Genomic DNA, 25770 nt, shown 5'->3' on the forward strand with positions numbered 1-25770 from the left:
CATGTATGGAAATATTTATTAGGTGAAAAATTAGCCACCATCTGCAAAGAATATAGCATATGTCTACTTAAGGGCATTAGGAAATGGGGTTTGCATGTGCTAATGCAGGACTTTCCAGCTTGCTAAGCCAATTTCCAGCATGCCCAGGAAATAGGGGCATTTCCAGGTATTTCTTTTTTCAGGTCATACAAACAGTTTTCATTAGCACCTGTAACCTGAAAAAAATATGACACAGGAACAATTACCGCCTCCTATTTAGGAGGCAATAAGGGCTTCCATGTTATAACGTGCTAACCAGATAGCAAGTGCAAACTGAATAGCGCATCCATGCCCCCTTCAAAAAAATAAATACAAACATATTGATAACGTATGCTTAGTGCATGCAAAAAGGTTACTTAAGTTACCAGAAAATACTTTAAAGCGCTTTGTGGTAAGCTTTTTCATGCACGCTAAATGTACAATAGAGCTTAACGCCTTTTAGTAGACATATTCCATAGTTTTCTCCAGGGCTGATATAACTGTTAAAACTCTGTTCCTTTAAAGAAATCATTTCCTACCATATCAAACTGCCTTTTGGTGTATAATATGTTCTTTAAAAAATCAAAAATATTTATTAAACCAACCAATTAGATTTTGGAAATGGTTAATCTGCTTTTCAACAAAACAGCTTGAAGTCATCAAATTTTCATTTACTTTAATTGAAAGGATGACTATATGTCACATAGTCTCATCAGTCTATATTTTGATTATGTTTGATTTACTCAGGTATAACTGCATTAGTGGTTGCCAACATTTGTCTTCTAAGTAATTCTCCCAGCAGGAAGAACGATGAGTTTAGTCCATGATTTCATCATTATAGCCTCAATTTTTAGGGCAAGTGAAGGAGTTTGGTTCCACTCAGCTGGCAGCAGCGATTAAGCACCTGCCATTTATCCAACCTGATCAAAGACAAGATGCATTTGTATACGTATCTTAAATAATTGTTTGAAGGTGAAATCAGTCAGGTTGGAACCCATTTACAGCTAATAAAGTAAAAATACAAGGATTTATGAAATTCAGATTGCTATTGAAATTTAGTTATAAAATAACATTCAGTATGATTATCTAGATAACCATAAATAAAGGTGACTGAGAAACACAGATGCTATACATCACTTCTAAGAAAAAGATTTAAAGAAAAGTAGATAGTATTAGTAAAAATGCTGGTAAAGTGAAGATATTTACCGGTAGCAGGTATTTTCCGAGGACAGCAGGCTGATTGTTCTCACATGTGGGTCGACGCCGCGTCGGCCCAGAAAACAGCAATTTTTTCAAGCAAAAAAATTATATATATATAAAAGTTTTGCCAGAACTGCACGCACCATGCATGCATGGACGACTTCCCACCCGTCACGTGAGCGTGCCCCTTTAGGTTAATCAAAAAGCATAGAACAAAGTAATAACAAATCCAAAGGGGAGGTGGGCGGGTTTGTGAGAACAATCAGCCTGCTGTCCTCGGAGAATACCTGCTACAGGTAAGTATCTTCGCTTTCTCCAAGGACAAGCAGGCTGCATGTTCTCACATGTGGGGTATCCCATGTGGGGTGCTAAGCATCTCAAGGGGTAGGGAAATATATCTTGATACTGAGATTAGCAAGTTACATACTGCTGAGACTACTACTACTACTATTTAGCATTTCTATAGAGCTACAAGGCGTATGCAGCGCTGCACAAACATAGAAGAAAGACAGTCCCTGCTCAAAGAGCTTACAATCTAATAGACAAAAAATAAAGTAAGCAAATCAAATCAATTAATGTGTACAGGAAGGAGGAGAGGAGAGTAGGTGGAGGCGAGTGGTTACAAGTGGTTACGAGTCAAAAGCAATGTTAAAGAGGTGGGCTTTCAGTCTAGATTTAAAGGTGGCCAAGGATGGGGCAAGACGCAGGGGCTCAGGAAGTTTATTAAAGGCGTAGGGTGCAGCGAGACAGAAGGCGTGAAGTCTGGAGTTGGCAGTAGTGGAGAAGGGAACAGATAAGAAGGATTTATCCATGGAGCGGAGTGCACAGGAAGGGGTGTAGGGAAGGACGAGTGTGGAGAGATACTGGGGAGCAGCAGAGTGAGTACATTTATAGGTTAGTAGAAGAAGTTTGAACAGGATGCGAAAACGGATAGGGAGCCAGTGAAGCGACTTGAGGAGAGGGGTAGTATGAGTAAAGTGACCTGGCGGAAGACAAGATGGGTAGCAGAGTTTTGAGCCGATTGGAGAGGGGAGAGGTGACTAAGTGGGAGGCCAGCAAGAAGCAGATTGCAGTAGGCAATCTTTTATAACCAAAAGTACTGCTAAGACTATACATATTTATCTATATGTGGTTGGCATGATGGCAAATTGCCAACCAGTGTTTAAGCATGAATGACTATAACCTTAAAAGAGTGGTGGGTGCAGTTTTACCTTGTTGGGCAAACTGGATGGACTGTGTAGGTCTTTATCTACTATCATTTACTATGTTACTGTGTTACATCCTTCAGTGATCTGCAGGACCTCTCGGAGATCTCTTACTATCCCGGGATGTATCTTATCTCATAGCTTTGTACATTTTCAGTTTTAAAAGCTTTTCATAGGTATCAATTTCAATGAAGGGTGAGGTATCAACTCCATTCTGGCCAGCTGTAGTCCCCCTCCAGGGTTTTATTCCACGATCACCAAACAGAAACATTTGTTTAGCAAATCTACCTTTTCCTTGTCACTCTCCACTTGTCAGTCTTCAGCACCTTTAAGTCTTGAAGGTCCACCTCTGGCCCTCCTCTTCTCTTCAACATATCTGAAAACATCTCATCACATCTCTTTATGCCAATAGCCATTTTTTCCATCCTTGCTTTTGCCATCCTAATTTCTTTCTGCATCTCTTTCAGCTTTACCAGGTATTCTTTGTAAGATCTTTTGTACTTTGCAAATGCTATAATTTTTGTCTTTATTTTTCAACCACTGGGAAATGAAGAAAGCCAAGAATCACTGGGTGTTTTAATGCCTTGGGGCAAAATTTTAAATGAAATTGGAGGAAAAGTTCACATTTCCAGAAGGGTGGCACACTTATAGATGGGGACAAACACAATGATCTCATAAGGGCATATTTCCAATAAGAAATTAGGGAAAAAGTAATCAAAAGTACCATTTTAAGGTTCATCTCTGTGATAAGCAAAATAAACAGAAGTCATTCCACCTAAAGAAAGAAAACGGGTCTCAAGCAGTTTAAGTATTTTCAAAGAATAAACATAAGAAATTGGAGAAAAAAATGAAAAAAATACCATTAACTTTACTTGCAAAAAATCACTCAAGGTGAAAAACTATTACACAACCAATACATGACAGATTAGAAAAGTATAGAGACCCCATAACAGATCTCAACACCTTCCTGACCCTCCAGTTTTGAAAGGTATCTGATCTAGTTGTAATTGCTGGATCACAGAAGATGTGTTGTCTGGATATAAAGCTTGAATCTGATAAAATCCTCTGTATGACGTGTTACTTCTTGCTGACTTGGTCCTAAACAAGGCTTGCTTTGTCAGTCATACTGTGATATGTAATAGATGCTACGGACAGGAACTTACTGGGTTTAGTCATCCTGAAACCTTAAAATTGACTTTGTAGTGCTCCTTTATGATTTTATTTCTATTTCAATCTCTAAACTGTTTACCCAGGTTATATTTTGTATTATTTTTTTATGTTCAAATATGTTGTAAAAAGTTATATCATTCTATAACAAATGCTATACCTGCAAGACAGAAACAATATTAATGAAGTAGATATTCAATGAGACACCACACATTTTAACTTTAAATATGCCTGGCATAAGTTTAAAGTTAGAAGAGATCAGCCACAAAAACATGGAGGAAGGTTCAGCAATCCTAAACAAGTAAATATATAAGTAAAATTTAAATCATACAAATTATACCTGTAAAGTTACACCTGCTTGCTTTTTATATACAAGTTATATGGAGAATGACTGAATTTTGCTGCTCTAAGTATAAACTGTAACACCACCTCCAAAATGCCCTTATGTTGTATTTCAAATAATTATAGCCTGCCTATCACAAGCTTCTTAGGTAAATAACAACAACAAATTCACAATAAGATACGTCATCTACAAAATGCATAAAATTTGGTTATGTAGAGGCCTTTTTACTAAGCTGTGTTACACAGAGAACCATGTGGTAGCCGTTAGTGTGGATCCATGCTAATGGTTATTGCATGACAATACCACTCAGAATGGTAAAAGTCCTGTACTAGCTGCTTAGCACTGGTAAAAGTTGAGTTGTGGATAGAAAAGGGGCAGAGAAAAGAAGTGGCCACCAGTGACAGCTAGTGCGTGAGTTAGTGCCATGTGCTAATTTCACAACCGTTAATAGTGCGGCTGCACTTAATGTCACCACATGAGGTAGCAATAAGTGCACCCACTCTATGCAATCTGATTGTCACTTGCTCCAATCCCCCTCCAACAGAAGTCTCCCCACCCACTCTGATCCTCCTGACAGAACCCCTGATCCAATCCCCAGACCTTGCCAACATGGTAAGCGGGGTAAACACCGCAGGGGGGCGCCTGCCTTCAAGGGCGCCGCTGCGGTGCTGCACCGCCATACCGCTTGGGGGTTTAAAAGTTTAATTTACCTCGGTCGCAGCGTTCGCATCATTTCAAAACCCTGCCCGTCTCTAGCTTTCCCTCTCTTCGTGAGTTCGTTCCCTCAGAGTCCCGCTCTCGAGGAAATGACGTCAGAAGGCGGGACTCTGAGGTTGAACGAACTCACGAAGAGAAGGAAAGCTAGAGACGGGCAGGGTTTTGAAATGATGCGAATGCTGGGTGGGGGTGGGGGGGTGCTCCACTGGCGCTGCAGTCAGCCCTTGTCTCCTGCCACCTGCCTTTAAAGAAAAAGGTGTGAAGCGGCGTGGCAGGCAGCGCCTCGTGTCTGCCCTGCTTGTAAACAAAGTAAATCTCTAGTCTCCTTCTCCTCGTTGTCGTCGGGCCTTCACTCACTGGGTCCCGCCCTCCTCTGAGGTAACTTCCTATTTCCGCGAGGGCGGGACCCAGTGAGTGAAGGTCCAACGAGGAGGAGAAGGAGAATAGAGATTTACTTCGTTTACAAGCAGGGCAGACGCGAGACGCTGCCTGCCACGCCGCTTCACACCTTTTTCTTTAAAGGCAGGTGGCAGGAGACGAGGGCTGTCCTCTCTGGACGAAGCTGGTGGCGGGTCGGGTTTTCAGATGGGAGAAGGGGGGTGGAGGGGGGTTTCAGATGGGAGAAGGGGGGTAGGGAGGGAGCTTCTCAGATGGGAGAAGGGGGTGGGGGCTTCTCAGATGGGAGTGGAGCTGAAACTGGGGTCTGAAAAGGGGGGGCAGGTGGGAGATGTGGGCTGGGGCTAGAACTAGGGGCAGGTGGGATAAGGGGGCTGGAACTGGGGGCTGAAAAAAGGTGCAGAGAGGGGACAGATCTTGGATGGATGGATGTATGGATGGGGGGAGAGGGACTGCAAATGGTGGATTGAAGGGGCAGAGAGAAAGGGCAGACAGTGGATGGAAGGGATAGAAAGGGCAGACAGTGAATGGAAGGGGGAGAGAGAGAGGGCAGACGGGTAGATGGAAGGGGCAGAGATAGAGGGCAGATGTGCATGGAAGGGGCAGGGGAGAGAGGAGGGTTGCTGGACATGGATGGAGGGGAGGAAAGGGAAGACAGGAAGGAGATGCACATGGATGAAGGGGAGAAATTCTGGACATGGATGGAGGGGAGGAAAGACAGAGGAAGGCGATGCAGATGGATGGAGGGGAAGGGAGAGAGAAGAAATGATCGACATGGATGGAGGGGAGGGAAGAGAGAGGAAGGAGATGAGATGAGGGAAAAGGGAGAAAACCTGCACATGGATGGAGAAAATAGGCAGAAGCTGGATCCACTGGACAGTCAAGTCTGCAGAGGACCCAGCTTTTACTTACGGATGTAAGGCAAGAAATGAAGAAGAAAGGTGGAAAGTAAAGAAATAAATGGAAAGGAAGACCCGGAAATGGAGTTAAGAGGACAGATAGCAGCAGAATCAGGTACTGGGCCAGCATGAGCAGAAAAACAAACTCACCAGACAACAAAGGTAGAAAAAATCATTTCATTTTCATTATAGTGTTCGGAATATGTCCACATTGATAATCAGATGCTCAACGTTAAAAGTTTATATTTATTTACTTATTTATGGCATTTTATGCTAGACGGGGGGGGGGGGGGGGGGGTGCCAACTGATAGTCTGCAGGGGGGCACCAGAGACCCTAGGCACGGCCCTGCCAATCCCAACTCCACTGCAATCCCCTCCATTCTAATTTCAACCCAACTCTCCCCTCACTCTTCTGACCCCCCTTGACCAACTCTAGGACATACCTGGGGATAATCCATGGTTGTCTAGTGGAATGGGGTGAGGTTCCCCTCTGCTCTGCTACTACTACTTATCATTTCTATAGCACTACTAGACGTACGCAGTACTGTACACTTGAACATGAAGAGACAGTCCCTGCATGACAGACTCTGCTCCCCTCACCCTAACTGGCTCCAAATTGGCTAGGGAGTCAGCCTTCTATAAAAGGGCAAATTGCAACTAGGGGTCACTGGCACCATCCTGGCACTTGTAACAGAATAGGGCAGGAGGGAAGTGGTTCCACTCCCATTCTCATTCCACTAGACAATTAGGAGGTGGTCAGGAAGATCTGAGAGGATAGGGAAGGGATGGGTTGGAACTACAGAGCTGCACAGGAACGGGATTCCCGCAGGGACAGAGGCAGTTCCTGCGGGGTTCCTGCGGAAGTGTAAGCTGCACCTGCAGCAGCCTCTCATCTACCGAATACCAATTTCTTTGAGTGCTGTCTCCTCCTCCTCGCTTTAACAGCACAAATGTGGAAAGTCTTCCATTAAGGAGGTGGTAGAGTCACAAATGATGACGGAATTCAAAAAGGCGTGGGATGAACATAGAGGATCTCTAATTAGAAAATGGATAGAAAATGGAAGTTATATAAAACCTAACCTTAAATGGCTGCATGTGTGTGGATGTGTCAAGTGACGCTTAGATGGCGACTCTGGCTGTGATGAACTAGGGCTGATACCTGGCAGACTTGTATGGTCTGTGTCTCATATATGGCAATCTGGTTTAGGATGGGCTGGAAAGGGCTTAGACAGCAACTTCAGTGGCTGGAACATGAGGACAGTGCCGGACAGACTTTTACGGTCTGTGTCCCACAAATGAGAAGACGAATAGACTGGAGTGGGCTTCAATGGCAATTCCAGCAGTTGGAACATAAGGATAGGGTCAGATGGACTTCTGTGTTCTTTGTTCCAGAAACACAAAAGAAAGATCATAATCAAGTATATAATATCACACTTGTTGATTTAATCATGAATTGATAATGAGTGTGACTATTGGGCAGAGTGGATGGACCGTTCAGGTCTATTTGCTGTCACTTACTATGTTACTATTAATCCTCTTTGCTCCCAAGCTGGTGCACAGACCTCAGCTCTGACACAGGCACGAGAATCAGATGTCACCTGACCATGTGGCGACCTCTCAGCACACAGTGCCAGTGAATCAGAGACAAATCTTACATGTGCGCACCAGAGTGTTCCAAGTTCCAACTTCTGTTCCTTGCTTGCCTACAGTGCTGTGGCTCAAATCCAGAGAGAGACTGAGGGAGCTGACTGGAATTTTCTTTTATGTACCATTAACTTCTTACGGGGTGGGTGGGGACGGGTTAAATTTTTGCGGGGATGGGTAAGATTCCAGTGGGGACGGGTAAGATTCCAGCGGGGACGGGTGGGGACAGATAACATAGTAGCATAGTAGATGACGGCAGAAAAAGACCTGCACGGTCCACCCAGTCTGCCCAACAAGATAAACTCACGCGTCATTTTTTGTGTACACCTTACCTTGATTTGTACCTGTCTTTTTCAGGGCACAGACCGTATAAGTCTGCCCAGCACTAACCCCACCTCCCAACCACCTGCCCCGCCTCCCACCACCGGCTCTGGCACAGACCATGTAAGTCCTTCACCCATTCCAGCAGGGACGGGCGGGGATGGGTAAGATTTCTGTCCCCGTGCAACTCTCTAGTTGGAACCTAAAGGGAGGGACTTGTATGGAGACCACATTGAAGGGCAGACTGGGTGGGAGACTGACTAGCAGAGGGGGGAGGGGAATCAAAGCACGGGAGATTTCTGTCAGGAAGCAAACTAGGTTGAAGGATTTAAATGGAAGGGCTTCGTGCGGGGGCACTGGATGGGGGGGGGGGGGGTTCTGTCAGGAGTGGGGAATTGGACAGGGGATTAGGTTACACTGTCGCAGATATATTTGTGGCTGCAAGTTTGAGTCAGGGCCATGTAACACAGTGCCTCTGCTGTAAATATCTGCCCAGTGCTCTAAATGCAGGGCAGATGCTGGTCACATCCTCTGCGTGCAGTGGGGTAGCTATGGGTGGGCCTGGGTGGGCTTAGGCCCACTCAGTGGTGGTGTCTCACAACCTCTACTCCGCCGGCCAGTATCTGCCTCTCCCTTGCGTACCTCAGCAGTGCCCCCGGCAACTCATTTTCACTACCTGTGCGGCTCTGCAGGCTTTCCCTTTGCCACGTCCCACTAGTGAGGAAACCAAGTCATGTCAGTAAAGGAAAGAGCGACACACGATGGGGGGGGGGGGGGGGGGGGAGAAGCCTGTTTTCAGAAGGGGGCACCGGGACAGAAGGAAAGGCCTTGTGCAGGCCGAGGCAGCATTTCAATATGCTTCTGCTGCATGGTGACGACTTAAATAAGGTAAGCCGGCAGGGAAGGAGAAAGCCACCGGTGGTCTGGGAGAGATGGCGGGCAGATGGGAGGGCGGGCGTGTGAGCGAGCGAGTGAGCAAAGGAATTGAGGGCGAACACAAGCAGAAGGGGAGGCACATTTGTGAGACAGAGAATGAGTGAAGGCACTGGAGGGGGCACATGGAGAGAGAGAGAGAGAGAGAGAATGAGTGAAGGCACTGAAGGGGGCACATGGAGAGAGAGAGAGAGAATGGGTGAAGGAACAGGAGGGCACATGGGAGATAGAGAATGGGTGAAGGAACAGGAGGGCACAGAGAGAGATAGAGAATGGGTGAAGGCAGAAGGGGCACATGGGAGAGAAAGAATGGGTGAAGGCACAGAGGGGCACATGGGGGGAGAGAAAAAATGGGTGAAGGAACGGAGGGCACATGGAGAGAGAGAGAGAAAATGGTTGAAGGCACAGAGGGCACATGAAGAGAGAGAGAGAGTGAACAGGTGAAGGCACAGGTAGCACATGGGAGAGAAAAGAATGAGTGAAGGCACAGGAGGCACATGGAGAGAGGGGGGGGGAGAGAAAGAATGGGTGAAGGCACAGGGGGCACGTGGAAAGGGAGATTGGGTGAAGGCACAAGGAGCACATGGACAGAGAGAGAGAAAACGGGTGCAGGAACAAGGAGGCACATGGGAGAGTGAGAGAGACAGAAAGAGAATGGGTGAAGACACAGGGGGGCACATGAGAGAGAGAATGGGTGAAAGCCCCCTCCAAAGCTACAGTACCTGTTCAATGGCTGGTGGGGTAGCTGAAAGCCCCACCAGCTGAAAGAAATCCACAGCCTGAGTCACCCCCTTCGGTTCTAGGTCAGCTCCCTTTGGACAATTCTCACTGACCAATTCCCATCTGAAAAATTACCACTTAGGTCAATTAGCACCCAGCCAATTACTACCCTTAACAATGATAATGGCACAAGGTCTGGCATATACCTTCTTTCCTTTCCTCTTCCAGACATATAGCTCATTTGGGGGGGTCAATGCCCCCCACAACACCCCAAATTATACCCATGTCACTTCCCATCCGACATAACCGCAAAAAAAAAAATCCAAATAAATTAAGACCGTAAACTATAACCCCCGATGCAACCCAACACACTAAAAAGAAAAAAATTAAAATAATCAGTGCAACCAAATTTCATACTTTATTATGTTTTTAACTGACCTGTATATGTTAAATAGATATTGGAAAATTAGTGTCCTTGCCAAACACTCAGCAATTCCCACCTGAAAGCAGTCTCAAAAAATCACCTAACAAAACCACCCACTCCCACCCAATTCCGCTGCCACCCATTTTTTCAACAAACCTTGCTATCACTGACTCCAAGCTTCACCTCTGCCCGACGCCACACAATGCCACACCTCGCAAGCTGCTTCTTATGCAAAGAAAAAACTTCAGAGGATGGGGAAAAAGCTGGGGGGTGGGGGTTAGAGGGTAATAGACCTAGGAGGGAAATGTCGAGGGGGGGGGGGGGAATTGGTGGGTGGGAGGTCCCAGTTGCAACTTGGATATATCACTCAGTTCGAGCATGAACTAAAAATGCTCGGGGAATGCTGGCAGCAGTGGCTGGAGGTACCACACTGACTTCCTCAGTCCTGAGACAACACAAGGAAGAAGGGAGACATTTTGGCAGTGGATTTCTTTGACTGGCTTTGGCATCCCCACCAGCAAAGGTATGATATTTAATGTGGGGGGGGGGGGGGGGGTGAGGAGGGACAGGAAATGCGTGTCCCCTCCCCCATGAACACCTGGCTATGCCCTGACTTTAATTATGCAATTAAAAATTTTAATGGAAATGCAGCTCTACTTTATATATCTACGGGGGTGAAGAGGTGGGAACGGCTCACCTAATTTAACACTGGGCCCATCCAGAATACCGGGTCTGGCTATGCCACTGCTGCACAGGTTTTACACTTTGCCCTTTTCATGCCTTAATTTTTGCAGTTAAGATGCAGTAAGCACAAAAATACTGCACTTTAGCAAAAAGGCCCCATAGTGATTTACACAGTCAAAAATCTACGTTTAGTGACCTAAGATTTTGATGCAAATTACTTATTACAGTTTACTCAGACTTGATATACCATTTCCCTATCATAGCAATCGAAGCGGTTTACAATAAATCATAGTAACATATAAAAAGAACTCCATAAAAAATAGTAAAGCACAATCAACCCAAGATAATACAACCATCCAAACCAAACATACCAAGTTAAAAAAACAAAAGCAATATTCAACTGCATCTATATCCATATTAAACTTTGATGCTGGGTTCTCTACGTTATGAATATCTCAACCCTACTGGGAAACAGGAAATTGGTTTTCAAAATTGAAATTTTTAAAAATGAAGAGACCTGCCCAGTGGCTCAACAGCAGTGCTACCCAAGTTCTATTTCTGGGCCACATCTTGCATTCACAAAGTCGGCCAGGGATGGGATAGGAGTCAGCATGAACAGTTCCCAGGAAGTAAAGAAGTACCAGTCACTGCCCAATGGTAACAGTTACTGATCAAATTTAGAGTGCAGAGTTCCAGAAGTTGTTCAGATGCATGGCACCTGATTGAGGAAAGCTACTGTGATGGCTAGACTAGTTAAGTGAGGAAGGAATATAAAATCATGGGCAAAAATCTCTGGGTAGCTGCGAATGATGGCTCACTGCGCTCCTGGCCCCAGTTCCAAAGGTGCAAAATAAACTGCCACCTTCCTCTCTCACCTGCGGTTAGTAGTGGAGATCCCGTGGCTACCTTATCACCAATCGAAACATCTTCGCAAGCAGGTCTGATGCCGAGGGCCTCTCAGCCTGTACGAAGTCGGGACGAGCCCTCCGAGGGAAATCAGGAGATTGTGAAACCTGCAGTTATCACAATGGACTCCATTTGGGAGGCAATTCAAGGTCTAAATGGCATACTACTCTAGGTTGCAGAATCTTTAAGAGGAGATCTGGGGAAGTTGTCATAGGCTCATCTTGAGCTATCCGGTAAGGTGACTGAGCAAACATCTAGGACGGACTCCATTGAAACTGAGGTAAACTCCAATAAGAACTTTATTCAAACTATTATGAAGGATAATAATGTTCAAAGGAAAAAATTGAATATATGGAGAACCAGCAGAGGAGGAATAATCTTCGTTTTTTTTAATTTCCCCAAGTCCCCTTTAATTCCAGCCAAAGAGATGTTGAAAAAGTATTTCACTGAAGTTCTGGGGATTCCCTCAGAAGCTTTTCCCCCTTTGAATCGAGTTCTTTACATCTCTGGGGCAGGAGTTGGGAATATACAATCCCCTCAGCTAAATTTAACACAGTTTTTGGAAAATTCAATGGAGGTTATCACAGAGAGGACGACGTTGCTGGTATCATTTGCTTTGGAACTGGACCGTAATAACATTTTTAGGTTGTTTTTTTGCCACATCTCCATCAGGCCCACCCAGCAACGGTGCATGCTGCAGGCCTTCTTTACCTCGGGCCCTCCCTCCCCTTCGGGCACACGCGCTGCCAGGGCTGTATGCTGCTGCGACTGTTTCCTCTGCGCTGGCCCCGCCTTCCGCCTCAAGAAGGCGGGGCCAGCGCAGAGGAAGCAGTCACAGCAGCATACAGCCCTGGCAGCGCGTGGATCCGCTGCAGATAAGCAGTAGAAGAACGAGTAACAACTCTGTGCCAGAAAGATGATGACAACGGAGCGGAGGGCAGCAGCGTAGCGGCAGGATGGACCCGGTGCCATGCAGCTTTCCTGTACAGGTAGACTGCGGCGCTGCCCGAAGGGGAGTGAGGGCCAGAGGGAAAGAAGGCCTGCAGCCAGCATGTCAGTGAGTGGTGACTGGAGAAAGGGAGGGAAAAAAAACCTGCAGCATGCTGGCGGGTGGTAGGTTTGTTTTGTGTGTGTGTGTGTGCTGGTGGGGGGGGGGGTCAGGGAGAGACAGGAGCACTGTTGGGATGAGGGAGTAAGACAGGTAGGGGAAGGGACGGAGAGATGCTGCAAGGGAAAAGAGAGGGAGAATGGTTGGATATGGGTGGGATGGGGAGAGGGAGGGAAAGGGCATGAGAGAAAAAAACGTGTTGGACATGAAAGTGGAAGGGAGGGGGAGATGAGAGGGGAAATGTTGAACATGGCATTGAGGTGAGGGAAAGGAAGGATGGAGAGATGGTGGGGTGGGGAGGGGAGAGAGAAAGAGAGATGTTAAACCAGGGGCTCAAGGCAGGGAGAGGGAGAAAAGTTGGACATGAAGAAGGTGGAGAAGAGGAGAGGAAAGGAGAGATGCACAAGCGGGGGAGGGGAGAAAGAGGGAAGATGGATCCAGGGAGAGAAGATAGACAATGGATGGTAGGGAAGAGAAAGGGAAAATGCTGGACAACGGGGGAGGGGAGAGAGATGGGACAGGAAGATGCTGGTGGTGGGAGGTAAAAGGTATAGAGAAATAGGCTATGAGGGTGAGGAGGGTAGAAAGAGGGAACAGATGCTTGGTTTGGGGGGGGGGGGGGGGGAGAGAAAATTTTGTGCCCACCCACATTGTGCTCAGGCCCACCCAAAATTAAGTTTCCATGTAAATGTTATATTTCCTTACAATCCACTAATTATATTTTCTTGGAACCTGGAAGGCTTACAGCATTTATAGTTAGTAAGGAGTAATGACTCGTTAACTTGGATTGTATAAATCGGCTGCCCCAACCTGAGTCCTTGCTCTTCCCTGTTTATTAAGATCTATTTGTATTTTTGTAGGTTGAGGTGGGATTCCACTTCACTCCTGTGTTTATTTGTGTATCTATACCTTGGATCAATAGTTTGTGGACTAATATAATATATTGTTTTTTTCCTGATATATGATTATGAATATTAGATTTCTGTAATGCCAATTTATGTTTATGACATAAATGTAATGAAAAATCAATAAATAAATAATTTTAAAAAAAGGCAATTCTATAATCAGGCGCATGTAAGTTCATAGAAAAATGGCACTTGTGCCCATAAGTGCACTACATAAGATAACACATAACTGCACTACATAAGATAACACATAACTGCAAGGGGTGGTACATGTGGGTAGAGCAAGGGGAGGCAGGCGCATGTCTTCAATTTAGAAAATACTATAAGGAACGGGCATTGCACAGCACTTTCAGGCATACCCATCTATGCAGCCATCAACCTGGCATAAATGGTCCTGTCTTAAGTTAGATGTGCCAACATGGATTCATGCTAAAACTCAGAATTGGGGCTTCCAGGTAACGCTACAGAATAGGCGCTCCCTGTGCTGCATTGGGGCACTTAAATGGAGACGCCCTGTCATAGAATTGCCTCCTTAGTGAACAAGTCTGAGACCAGGTTTCTTTTATCAATATCCCCATTTTAAATCAAACTTTTACCCTAATGCAAAGGATCGTGTTTGTAATAGACAGAAGATTGGTCTACAGAAATAGGGACTACAGTTCTGGGGTGTACAAGAAGCATAGATAACCAGTGGCGTACTGGGGGCGGGCCGGTGGGGGCGAACCGCCCCAGGTGCAAATCAGTGGGAGGTGATCTGCACCGTCCGTCGGTTCACCTCCCTGCCTACCTTCCCCTAACTTGTTCCGCGGCGCCGGTGTGTGCCTTACACCTCCACTGCACCGCTCACTCCATCTCCTCCCAGCGGCTCCTCTCTCTCTCCCAGTCATCTTGACTATTCTACTTTCACGCTTCCTTCCTCCTCCAGGGTCTGCGGCCTTCTTCTGTGATGCCTCCTCCGGGTTGGCACTGGCCTTCCGCTTCGGCACTTTCTGCATTATCAATGCACTCCAACTCCACCCCTGCCGTGCCACTGGTAGCACTGGCAGAAGAATCTGGGGATAGATCACACGGGTCGAGGTCACTTCCCATTCCAGGTCCAGGGGAGAGCCAGGTAATTAGGGCCCGCACGGCACGATCCTATATTTATCTAAACTGTGTGCTGCTTTGACTTTTTTTTTTAAACATTTGATTGCTGCTGCTAGTTTGGCAAGAACAGCAAGTGGGGGGGGGGGGGGGGTCATGAAATGTGAAAAGGAAAGACTTGGGGGGGGGGGGGGCAAGAACACTAGTCTGGAATGGATGGGAGAGAAATGGAAGTGGAGGAGTGGCCTAGTGGTTAGGGTGGTGGACTCTGGTCCTGTGGAACTGGGGAACTGAGTTCGATTCCCACTTCAGGCACAGGCAGCTCTTTGTGACTCTGGGCAAGTCTGCCCCAGGTACAAATAAGTACCTGTAAGCCGCATTGAGCCTGCCATGAGTGGGAAAGCGCGGGGTACAAATGTAACAAAAAAAATAAAAAAGAGAGCACCTGGCTGGCTGGATAGAGGGGACAGAAAGAGGGGCAGATGGCACTGATGGAAAGGAGAGAAGAATGGGTAGACAAAGAAGCTGTATGGAAATGGGTAGGAGGGGGCAGACGCTGGATGGAAAGGGGCAAGAGCGAGGGGGCATATGCTGCATGAAAGGCAGGGAGAGAAAGGGTAGCACTGCAGACAACCGTGCGGCTGGATAGAAAGGGGCAGAGAGAGGGGGCAGACTCTAGATGGAAAGGGGCAGATGCTGAATGAAAAGGGACAGGGGCAGAGAGAGGATGCAGACACTAGATGGAACGGGGCACAGAGAGAGGGTGCATATGCTGGATGGAAGGGAGAGAAAGGGCAGACGCACATGTGCAGCTGGATGGAAAAGGGCAGGAAAGGGGACAGAGCAGATAAGAAAAGTAGAAACCTGAGACAACAAAGGTAGATAAAAATTAATTTTTCTTTTTTTTACTTTATGATAAAGTAGTATTGTAGTTGTGTTAATAAACATTTATAAATAGAAAATGGAAATAAGGTAATCTTTTAATTGGACTAATTTTAATGCATTATGATGATTACATATGCAAGTTTCAATAAAAGAAAATGTTTACTGCCTTGTTTCTTTTCTGACCATTTATCTCATTTTAAGATTATTGCTAAAAATAATTTTTTCATGGTGAGGGGGGGTTAAAAAAAAGGTCAGCCCCGGGTGTCAAGTATGCTAGGTATGCCACAGTAGATAACGAAATAGCTCATTAGTTGCTTTAATCTCAGTTTGGGAGTATTACCCACAAATCTACTTATTTTTTTTTTCAAACTAAAGAACCTAGATAACTTGTCCATGAAGATGTCACAACGATAAGAATCCACTGGCCTTATCAATGCTTCTCTCAAGAGTTACATTTTAATAAGAAGCTTAAATAGTTACTGCACAGATTTTATTAAAAAAGCTTAGTCTCTGGTTGATGAAAATGTTTTCTATTGGCCAAAAGTCACTCTGTGTAATACATTCAGTACACTCTGGAGCACATCTTATAATTAGCCTTTGATGAAAGAAACAAATCAAACTCATATGACAACGTTATCATATGATCTAAAGGAGTCACTCTTCTTCAACAAGTCCTGAAAAAGAGTCATAACAAAGTCTTTAATCTTGTACTTTTGAGATATTGCAAACAGTACGTGGCCCGTGAGACTCCTCAGTTCCACACACTATTAAATAGAAGTTAGGCTAGATACACAGCCCTCAACATGGTAAATACCGTTGTGATTGCTGATGCTTTGGAACACATTTTAGGAATCTGCTTGGATCAAAGTCTTATTCAGCATGTATGAACTTCTTTATTTATATGGATTTAGCTCACAACTTTCTCAGTAATAGCTCAGGGAGAGTTACATTCAGGTCACCTATTTAAACTAAGTTGTCAGTGGTGTACACACCCCCTGTCAGACCTGCCCCCCCCCCACCTTAAAATCCTCTCAGCATTAGTCTTCACCCGGGTGGTGACAGTAGCACTCATAGGTTGCCTGTGGCCTGCTCTGGGATTTCCTCACTGAACTGTCCCACCCCTTCTGATGCAACCTCCTGCTTTGTGAAGGGCAAGATGGTTCGTGGGGGGGGGGGGGGGGGGGGGGGAGAGTCCCAGAGCAGGGAGAAAGCTGGAGGCAGCCTATGAGTGCCGCTGCCCACGTGAAGGCTAAAGCCAAGAGGATTTTAAGCTATGGGGTGGGGGGGGGGGGGGGGGGGGGGGGAACGGCACAGGGGTTGGGGGGAGATGCATCCCCTGTAAAACGTTTCTGGCTACGCTGATTCAGGTATAGTTTTTCTTTGTCCCTGGAGGGCTTACAATCTAATTTTCTATCGAGGCAATGAAAAATTGTGTCCTACCTATTAATTTTCTTTCCTTTAGTCACAGCAGATAAATCCAGAGACTGTGGGTTGTGTCCATCTACCAGCAGGAGAAGGTAGTGCAATTCAGCGCGCTCTGTCTTATAGAAGGTAAGCTCCCTGGCCATTCAGTATGGCTCATAACAAAGCAGAAGAAGACAAGAGTAAAACATTTCTCCTCTCCCACAGGAAAAAGTGTCTAAAGCCAAGAGATATAAGCATTGAAACCACTGACAACAGATCACCTCAAAGGTAACAAAGGAAAAATGCAGCAGCACAGTCCAACAGAGAGAACTAACCGAGAGGACCGCTAAAACAAGGGTGGGATCCTGGATTCATCTGCTGCAACTAAAGGAAAGAAAATTAACAGGTAAGACAAAATTTTTCATTCCTTAGCGTCAGCAGCAGATGAATCCAGAGGTGTGTGGGATGTAGCAAAGCAGTCTTTACGTACGGTGGGCACCTGAAGCTCCTGCGGATAGCACCAATACTCTAAAGAAGCATCCGACCAAGCAGAGACATCCAAATGGCCGTATCCGCATAAGATAGGTGAGGAAAACCTTACGCTGACTCACAGAGGTCTTCAAAGAAGAAAAGGTGGACTTCCCCCACAGAAAGTTGTGACAGCTCTGGGAGAAGGTACCCGGAAACCAGACAGACGTGGGTTACCTGCTAATAAATATGTAGACACAACAGTCTCCAGGACCCAGCAAGCAAATCTGGCCTTGGAGGCTTCATAACCTGGGAGTCCCAAGCAAAACACAAACCAATGATCTGAGCGATGGAACACATGAGCCACTACCAAAAGTGCAGGAGTTCACGGTGAACGGAAAAACCAAGATGACTGAGAAGAAACTATTCTCCAGTACAGCCTAGGAGTGCACACTGCCCCCCCCAAGGAAGGACTTCCAAATAATGCAGACATACACACTGAATCACAAACCTGCGGGAAGAACAGAGGACGCTAGAAATGAAAGGGAGAAGCCCCCTAGGAAGAAGAGGTGGAACTGAGCGCATGTCTCCGCCTTAGGAAAAAAGTAAAGCTCAACAGGGCAAAGTCTGGAGAGCCAAGACCCTGCCTGGAATGACGCCAGAACCCATGACCCATAGCAGATAACCCCAGACAACAGCCCCTGGTAAGAGGAAAATGAGGGCGAACTTGCCCCAACTGAAGAATGATTGGAGCCCTGTTCAGGAAGATGTCACAACTTATAGTCCCTCCTGAAATCTTCTGCTCAGTGTGTGGCGGTGGCCAAAAAAGCAAACAGGATGCTAGGAATTATTAGGAAAAGGATGGTGAATAAGATTGAAAATACTATAATGCCTTTCTTATCGCTCCATGGTGCATCCACACCTTGAGTATTGCGTTCAGTTCTGGTCACCGTATCTCAAAAAAGATATAGCGGAATTAGAAAAGATTTCAAGAAGAGTGACCAAAATGATAAAGGGGATGGAACGCCTCTCCTATGAGGATAGGCTAAGTAGTTTGGGGCTCTTCAGCTTGGAAAAGAGACGGATAAGGGGAGATATGATTGAGGTCTACAAAATCCTGAGTGGTGTAGAATGAGTAGAACAATCAATTTTTCACTCGTTCCAAAAGTACAAAGACTAGGGGACACTCAAGACAATGCTTTTAAAACAAATAGGAGGAAATATTTTTTCACTCAACGAATAGTTAAGCTCTGGAACTCTTTGCCAAGGATATGGTAACAGCAGTTAGTATATCTGGGTTAAAAAAAAGGTTTGGACAAATTTCTGGAGGAAAAGTCCATAGTCTGCTCTTTAAACGGTGTGAGGAATATGAGGGTGAAAGGGAGAATGAAGGCACATGGAGGAACGAGGAGGTTTGAGAGGGAGGGAGATTGGGTAGAGAAAGGAAGGAGTATTTTCCCCTGGAGGATTGGAGAAAAGGACAAGACTACAATTCCCAGCAGCCCCTGAGTAGGTCCCATGGTAGAAACAGGGACTTCAATCCCCAAAAGCCCCCCAGAGGAGGTCAGGAGAAGGGCAAGAGAAGGGAGTTGGAAAAACCTGTCCCAGAGAGCCAGGATGAGGGAAGGAGTTCTGAACCTGCCCAATCAAGCAAATGGAGAGCAGCTGAGTAATGGGTGTGGGGAGGAACCTATGGACTGGCAAGGGGAAGAAAAGGGGGATGAGCTAGAGCAAGAGGAGCCGATGGAGATTGCTGCTCTCACTAAACTGGAAGGAAAGGAGGTGAAACAGGAGAGGGCTGCTCGGGAGGAGAGCCTGGTAGAAGAAGGGAAAAGGTGGGTGGCTATCCCACGAGGGGAGATGAGAACAGGTTTACCACGGAAGGGTCATGCGGGTGGTGGTCAGGGTATAATGCTGGCCTAGTTGGGGAGGGACCCTTGCCACTCTCCCTAGGTTGATTTCTTTTGAAAGGGAGAGAGAAGGAGTGGTGGTTTGGGGCATAAGTGCTATACATGAACTGCTGGGAGTTTGAACCCTTTCTGAACTGCTGTGTTTGGGGAATTGTTTTGCCTAACTGCTGACATGAACTGCTGGGGAGGGTTTGAACCCTTTCTGGAGCTACTGTGTTTGGAGAATTACTTTGCATACCTGCTATACATGAACTGCTGGGAGTTTGAGCCCTTTTTGAGCTACTTTGTTTGAAGAATTGCTTTGCATAACTGCTTTATATGAACTGCTGAGATTTTCGAACCTTTTGGTTTTTGTTTTTTTTTTGTTTTGAATACTATGCTGTTGAACTGCTATGCTTCTTGAGAAATGCTGTGGTGGGAACTACCTTTGGAGGAGCAGTTGACACAAAGGGATTACAATAAAGTATAATGAGCTGACCTTGTGGATTGCCGTGTGCTCTTTAGCAGTGGATTACAGCACACAGCTCAGCTAAAGGGCCGAGGGACTGAAGAGTCTCCCGGTGCAGGAGACTCTTCCAAGAGTCTCCCGGTGGTGGAGACCTTACAACAGACATGGGAAGCAACTGCTTGCCGTGGGATTTGTAGTATGGAGTGTTGCCACGATTTGGGTTTCTGTCAGGTACTTGTGACATGGCTTGGCCACTGTTTGAAAAACAGGATACTGGGCTAGATGAACCATTGGTCTGACCCAGTATGGCTACTCTTATGTTCGCCTGGAGAACCAGGAAGGCAAGAAATCCATCCTGTAGAAACAAAGCCACTGCAGACTGCCTTATTCCCAGGAGGAGAAGTGGACCCCACAGTCCAAACTGAGGTATAAGGAATCTCCCTGACGTGAAACAGTAAGAGAAATGGAATAATAGCCTCTTCCCCCAACTCACTGGAGACAGATTTCAAGGGGTCCCTTCCACACACACACACACACACAAAAAAAAAAAAAACAAGCATGCAAGGTGGCTGGAACTGCTGGATGTTTGGGCTGAAGCTGGCCTGGTGAGATCAAGCAGGGAACAGCAGTGACCTGAACAACATGCATTTTGCAAATCTGGTCTAGCACCATAGTCATTTTATGCCCCTCCCACCTCATGGAATGTGAGGAAGCTTCATGCCCTCAGGAAACCGAGGAGAGGACAAAACCCCCCAGTAGTGTGAGGTACATAGGGCACAGTAAGCCCTGGAAGCAGCAGCCAAGTAATGTATGCCAGCCTGAAAGGTTTATCTCCAAAGCAGTGGGAAGGAGGAAGAGAGATTTTCCGAAAGGAAGGTTCACCCGGCCTATAGTCATGTCCTGAACAAACCAAAGAGAAGACAGAAAGGCCCAATGGAAACTTGAGGCCCATCCCTTTAGAAAGCTCTGAGACTTCGAATTGCCAGGTCTGTAAGTACCTACTCCAGAGTTCTTCCCAACAGAAGTATGCCTCCCAAAGGTAACTTGTGCAAAGCAACAGAAAAGCCTCCTCAGCTGTACCAAGGCTAAGCAATACCAGAGGGTCGAGCTGCTGTGAAAACACCACCACAGCCAACCCCAGTATTGTAGCATGGGGTAGCCAACTCAGCACTGCATGAACAGTTTTGCCAGACATACAAACTGAGAGATGGAGACAATATACATCCCGCTGAAAGAATGGTGCATTTCCTCGCCTCTGATATAACACACAAACCAGCCTCTTTGTTGTTACCAGGGTGGATAGATATAAGGATGGGAGGATAACAGGACATGGTCATCTCAGCCAACTGGCCATACAGAGAGCTAAAAAGTCCACTGAAAAATGTACTCTGACTGATGTAGCCTGTTGAGCTGCTGCCCGAATATCCAAATAGGCGAAAGCCTACTCACGTGCTTACCGTGGGGCAAGAAATGCCTTGCAAGGGCTAAACCCCAGGCTAAATTAAACCAGGGTTCTTGAAGCAGGAGGAAACTATAAAAACAGGCACCTATATGGGCAAGACAAAGAGCCGTGCACCCCAGACACGAAGATGTCGCAGTCCACATACCGATGGCTTGCTGGATATAGTGGGAACCAAGTAGTCGCTAAAGGTAATGGAAACCTTGTCAGAGACACCCAGTAAAAGCAAGAAAGGCAGAAACTGCCCTAGGCAACGCAGGTTAGCCCAACAGTACCAGCACATGGGAGATAGGTGATCATGGTCAGAAGCAGGACTTGCTGACCCAAGTCTCACGAATGGCGCACTATGTGCCTCAGAAGTCAACTCTAGATACTGGGACCGAGTCAGGAAAATAGGCACCAGAGAAAACAAAACGCCGCTAAAACTGCAATTGCTGCGGCCTCTGAGCAGAATGGCAGCAGGTAGAGCGGGAAGAAGATGTGCCCCTGAAAGATGGTGATGGCAGTTCTCACAAACAAAATCACCACAGGAGGTAATGCGCTCTCACACAAAAATGGAGTGAGTCCCACTAACACCAGTCATAAAAGGAGAGACCCATTGCCGGCCTAGACACTGTCCCACTGTTGCCTTGCTGCCCAGTCATCAGAAATGGAGCTTAACAACCCTTGCCGTCTGATGGGAGAAACCCAAGTTGTAGAGAATAGCAACTGAGTAGGGAATTGCCTGAAGCAGCGTCCACACTCTCTCCCAGAATAGTCATAGCCATACAGGCTAGTGAAGTGCTAGTTTTCCGTCTAGGGTTTTTTTTTGTGTGTGTATGAGAGGAAGACTGAAGGAAAACAGCTGGACAGGTGGGCAAGAGTGAGGAAGGGACCTGGGGTGACCAGGTGTATCCCCTAAAGGTGACACTGCTCAACCACACACCCCTCAGCTCAACGAAACCCAGAGTAGGAGCTGCAACCAGATGAGGACAGGAGCTTGTGAGAAACCGTCCATTTGCCTGCTGGAGATAAAGAATACTGAATTGCCAGGGCGCATACCATCCTATAAGACAGTGCAATTCAGAGCTCTGTCTTCATATGATGGTAGATGGACACAACCCACACATCGTAGGTTAGTGCAGTGGACTTTGATCCTGGGGAACTGAGTTCGATTCCCACTGCAGCTCCTTGTGACTGTGGGCAAGTCACTTAACCCTCCATTGCCCCAGGTACAAAATAAGTACCTGTATATATGTAAACTGCTTTGAATGTAGTTGCAAAATACCACAGAAAGGTAGTATATCAAGTCCCATTTCCCTTACCATCTCTTATCTGCTGCCGACGCTAAGGAATGGAGGGTTAAGTGACTTGCCCAAGATTAGAAGCAGCAGCAGTGGGACTTGGAAGTGGACTTTTCTGGTTGTCAACCCCGGTGCTCTAACCACTAGGCTACTCTTCCACTCCTCCAAAATGACTCATTTAAATAATTACATGCCAGTTTCCTGATGACCACACTGAGAAAAACTCAAAACTGTATTTGCCTATTATATTATCACTTAAAAAATATATTGTAGATATATTTTAATCCCAAGGCACAAAATTCATAGATAGCACTCACAAATATAATTTCTTAATGCTGTATTGCTCCATGGCGCGACCTCACCTTGAATATTCTGTTCAATTCTGGTCGCCATATCTCAAAACATATACAGCGGAATTAGCAAAGATTAAAAAACGAGCGAACAAAATGATAAAGGGGTTGAACTCCTCTCATATGGGGAAAGGCTAAAGTGGTTAGGGCTCTTCAGCTTTGAAAACAGACGGCTAACGGGGGATATGATTGAGGTCTATGAAATCCTGAGTGTTGTAGAACAGGTAAAAGTGAGTCGATTTTTCACTTTCAAAAAGTACAAAGACCAGGGACACTCAATGAAATTACATGGAAATACTTTTAAGACAAACATTTTTTTCACTCAAAGAATATTTAATCTCTGGAACTCATTGCACGAGGATGTAGTAACAGCAGTTAATGTACCTGGGTTTAAAAAAAGGTTTGGACAAGTTCCTGGAGGAAAAGACCATAATCTACTATTGAGATAGACATGAGGGAAGCCACTGCTTGGCCTGGGATTGGTAGCATGGAATCTTGCTACTATTTGGGATTCTGTCAAGTACTTGTGACCTGGATTGGCCACTGTTGGAAGCAGCATACAAGGGTAGATGGACCACTGGAGACCCAATATGGCTTTTCTTATGTTATTCTGGAGTGTGGCTAACTTAATATGTTCTAGCATGGAATGTTTATTATCAGATTTTGCAGCCTTTTCAGGAATGTCCTGGATAAAGTACAAGCAAACATACTTCTCAGAAAATGCTTACAAATGGCTCTTCCATGCCTCCATACCATCAAATAAATAAGAAATACAAAGTGTGGCACAAGCAAAAACAACCAACCAACCCCTTCCACCTCTCTCAAAAAAAAAAAAAATACCCAACTTATCTTACTAGTTCAGCTCCAGTGCAAAATGACAAAAATGGGAAAACTGAACAAAAAACCCTCAAATATTCTCATAGTCACGAGCACTTGATGTTACTGACCAGCTATAGTCAAGCATAGATGGATCAGTGTCCTCTATACAACTGTACTTTACTAACTGGAATTCATCTAACTAGCAGCACACAACATTATTTTCATGAATATATTAGTTGCATCATAATGGAATAAGAATAGACAGTAAAGTAAAGCTTCTATTTGTCTCATCAGAGAAACAGAGTCTAAGAACTTAAGAGAAACATAAGAGATTATCAGCAACCTTTTGCAAACATATACATGCACTGAGAAAAACTGCAGCTTACATGTGTCTCTCTTGCACGTCATGGTTGAGGAACATAGCTCAATGACAGAAACTGTCGGCTCTCCTAGTTCCATTGGAGGTACTGTCAAAATGGAAACCTAGAAAGTCAAAGGAGAGAAGATAATTTACTAATCACATTGGCTGATCAATCAAGTTAAATCTGTACTTCCTCTTTTAGAACTACACAAGGTGTTCATAAGTCTACTCTGTCTGTGTGCTGGATTAATGCTGAGAGAACCAAGGACCCACAGTGGACAACAAAATGGGGGAAGAAACAGAGCAGCAGATTTGTCTTGTATGTGGAGCTTACATTTTCCCAACTTTTATTTTTTCATAGAAAAAGTTTTAGATGTATCAGTTTCCAAAATTTTTTTAAAGTCATTTATATGTATTTATATCACAAACTCCAATATATTGAAGCAACCTCTAGTCACTTATTTATTACACCAGAAATTAATATTTTCTTTTTGCATATGAGTTTGGATTCTTCAGCTTCTAAAATTTCAGTGGTAGATGCTTTCTTCCACTGAAAGGGAAATGCACAGCTGTGTCTCCTTGGGGAATTCTGGGACACTGCACATTGCTAAATTACTACAGAATTCCCCTCTTGTGCAGGGTAAGGCCGCTTGACACAAGAATAAAAGACTATGAATCTGATGTGACAAACTTGCATTACTGATGAAAACAAGAGAATCAATGAATTTTTCAAGCACAAACGTTTATAAACAGATGAAAATAAAATCATAGACGTATAAAGTAAAGGCACTTCACCATGTACTATCCCAAAATCCATGGTGCAAAGCTTAAACTATGGGGTGTTTGTAAGAAAAAGCTAAGAATGTAAGTGGGGAGGTTCAGAAAGAGCTGTGGGGATGTGTGTACCAAGGAGGGGGGTTTGAGAAAGACAGAGATCGAGATTGAACTGAAGGACCATGCTGGAGAGGGAGACAAGAAGCTGTGGGGTGTCCACTCTGGAAAGGGGGAAGAGACAACTGGAGGATGAACCTGCTGGGATGCTGAGGAAGAGAGATTAAGTCTAGGGAGCAGTCTGAGATAAGATGGGGAGTGAGACTGTTGGAGGTACTGACCAGGGGAGAAGGTTGGGGGGGGGGGGTCAAACCTTTATGATACCGGAATGCTATAGAGGCATATTTTCAAAGCACTTAGCCTTCCAAAGTTTCATAGGTTTCTATGGAACTTTGGAAGGCTAAGTGCTTTGAAAATACGCCTCTATATAAATAAATACAAATAAAAATATTTCATATCTGTACACACTGTGCGTAGACGTTTCAAAATTTTTGCACAGAATTTAAATTTTTGTGTGCAGAATTTCTCCAGAAGTAAAGAGGCGTATTTTCAAAGCCCTTAGACTTAGAAAGTTCCATAGTAACCTATGGAACTTTGTAAGTCTAAGTGCTTTGAAAATGAGCCCCAAAGTATATTGTCTCACCCTATGCTACACTGTAACAGACCCCAGGAAAGAGGCTGATCAGTTTTCCTCCCATATATCCATATTTAAGTGTATTCCATTTAGAATCATGAGAAGTTATTGTCCTTTCATATCTGAAGCTACTTCTTGTAAATGTAAATAAAAAAACAAATTATGGTAAATTTTCTATTACTACTTTGCTAATCCTAAAAGGTAAACTCCTTCATCAATTCACAAATAAGAATGGCAAAAAATGA

At 45.3% G+C, this 25770-nt stretch overlaps 1 protein-coding gene across 2 annotated transcripts in view; it reads right to left on the bottom strand.

Annotated features, from left to right (window-relative positions):
- The window catches only part of CHM (CHM Rab escort protein), a 243774-nt gene that overhangs the window by 25969 nt on the left and 192035 nt on the right, over positions 1–25770 (bottom strand). For both annotated transcript variants that reach the window (XM_030209030.1, XM_030209031.1), the window contains exon 12: positions 24086–24182. In XM_030209030.1, coding sequence (XP_030064890.1) covers positions 24086–24182 — 97 coding nt within the window. The remainder of the gene's footprint in view (positions 1–24085; positions 24183–25770) is intronic.

Source organism: Microcaecilia unicolor, chromosome 7, assembly GCF_901765095.1.
Source record: "Microcaecilia unicolor chromosome 7, aMicUni1.1, whole genome shotgun sequence".
Taxonomy (NCBI): domain Eukaryota; kingdom Metazoa; phylum Chordata; class Amphibia; order Gymnophiona; family Siphonopidae; genus Microcaecilia; species Microcaecilia unicolor.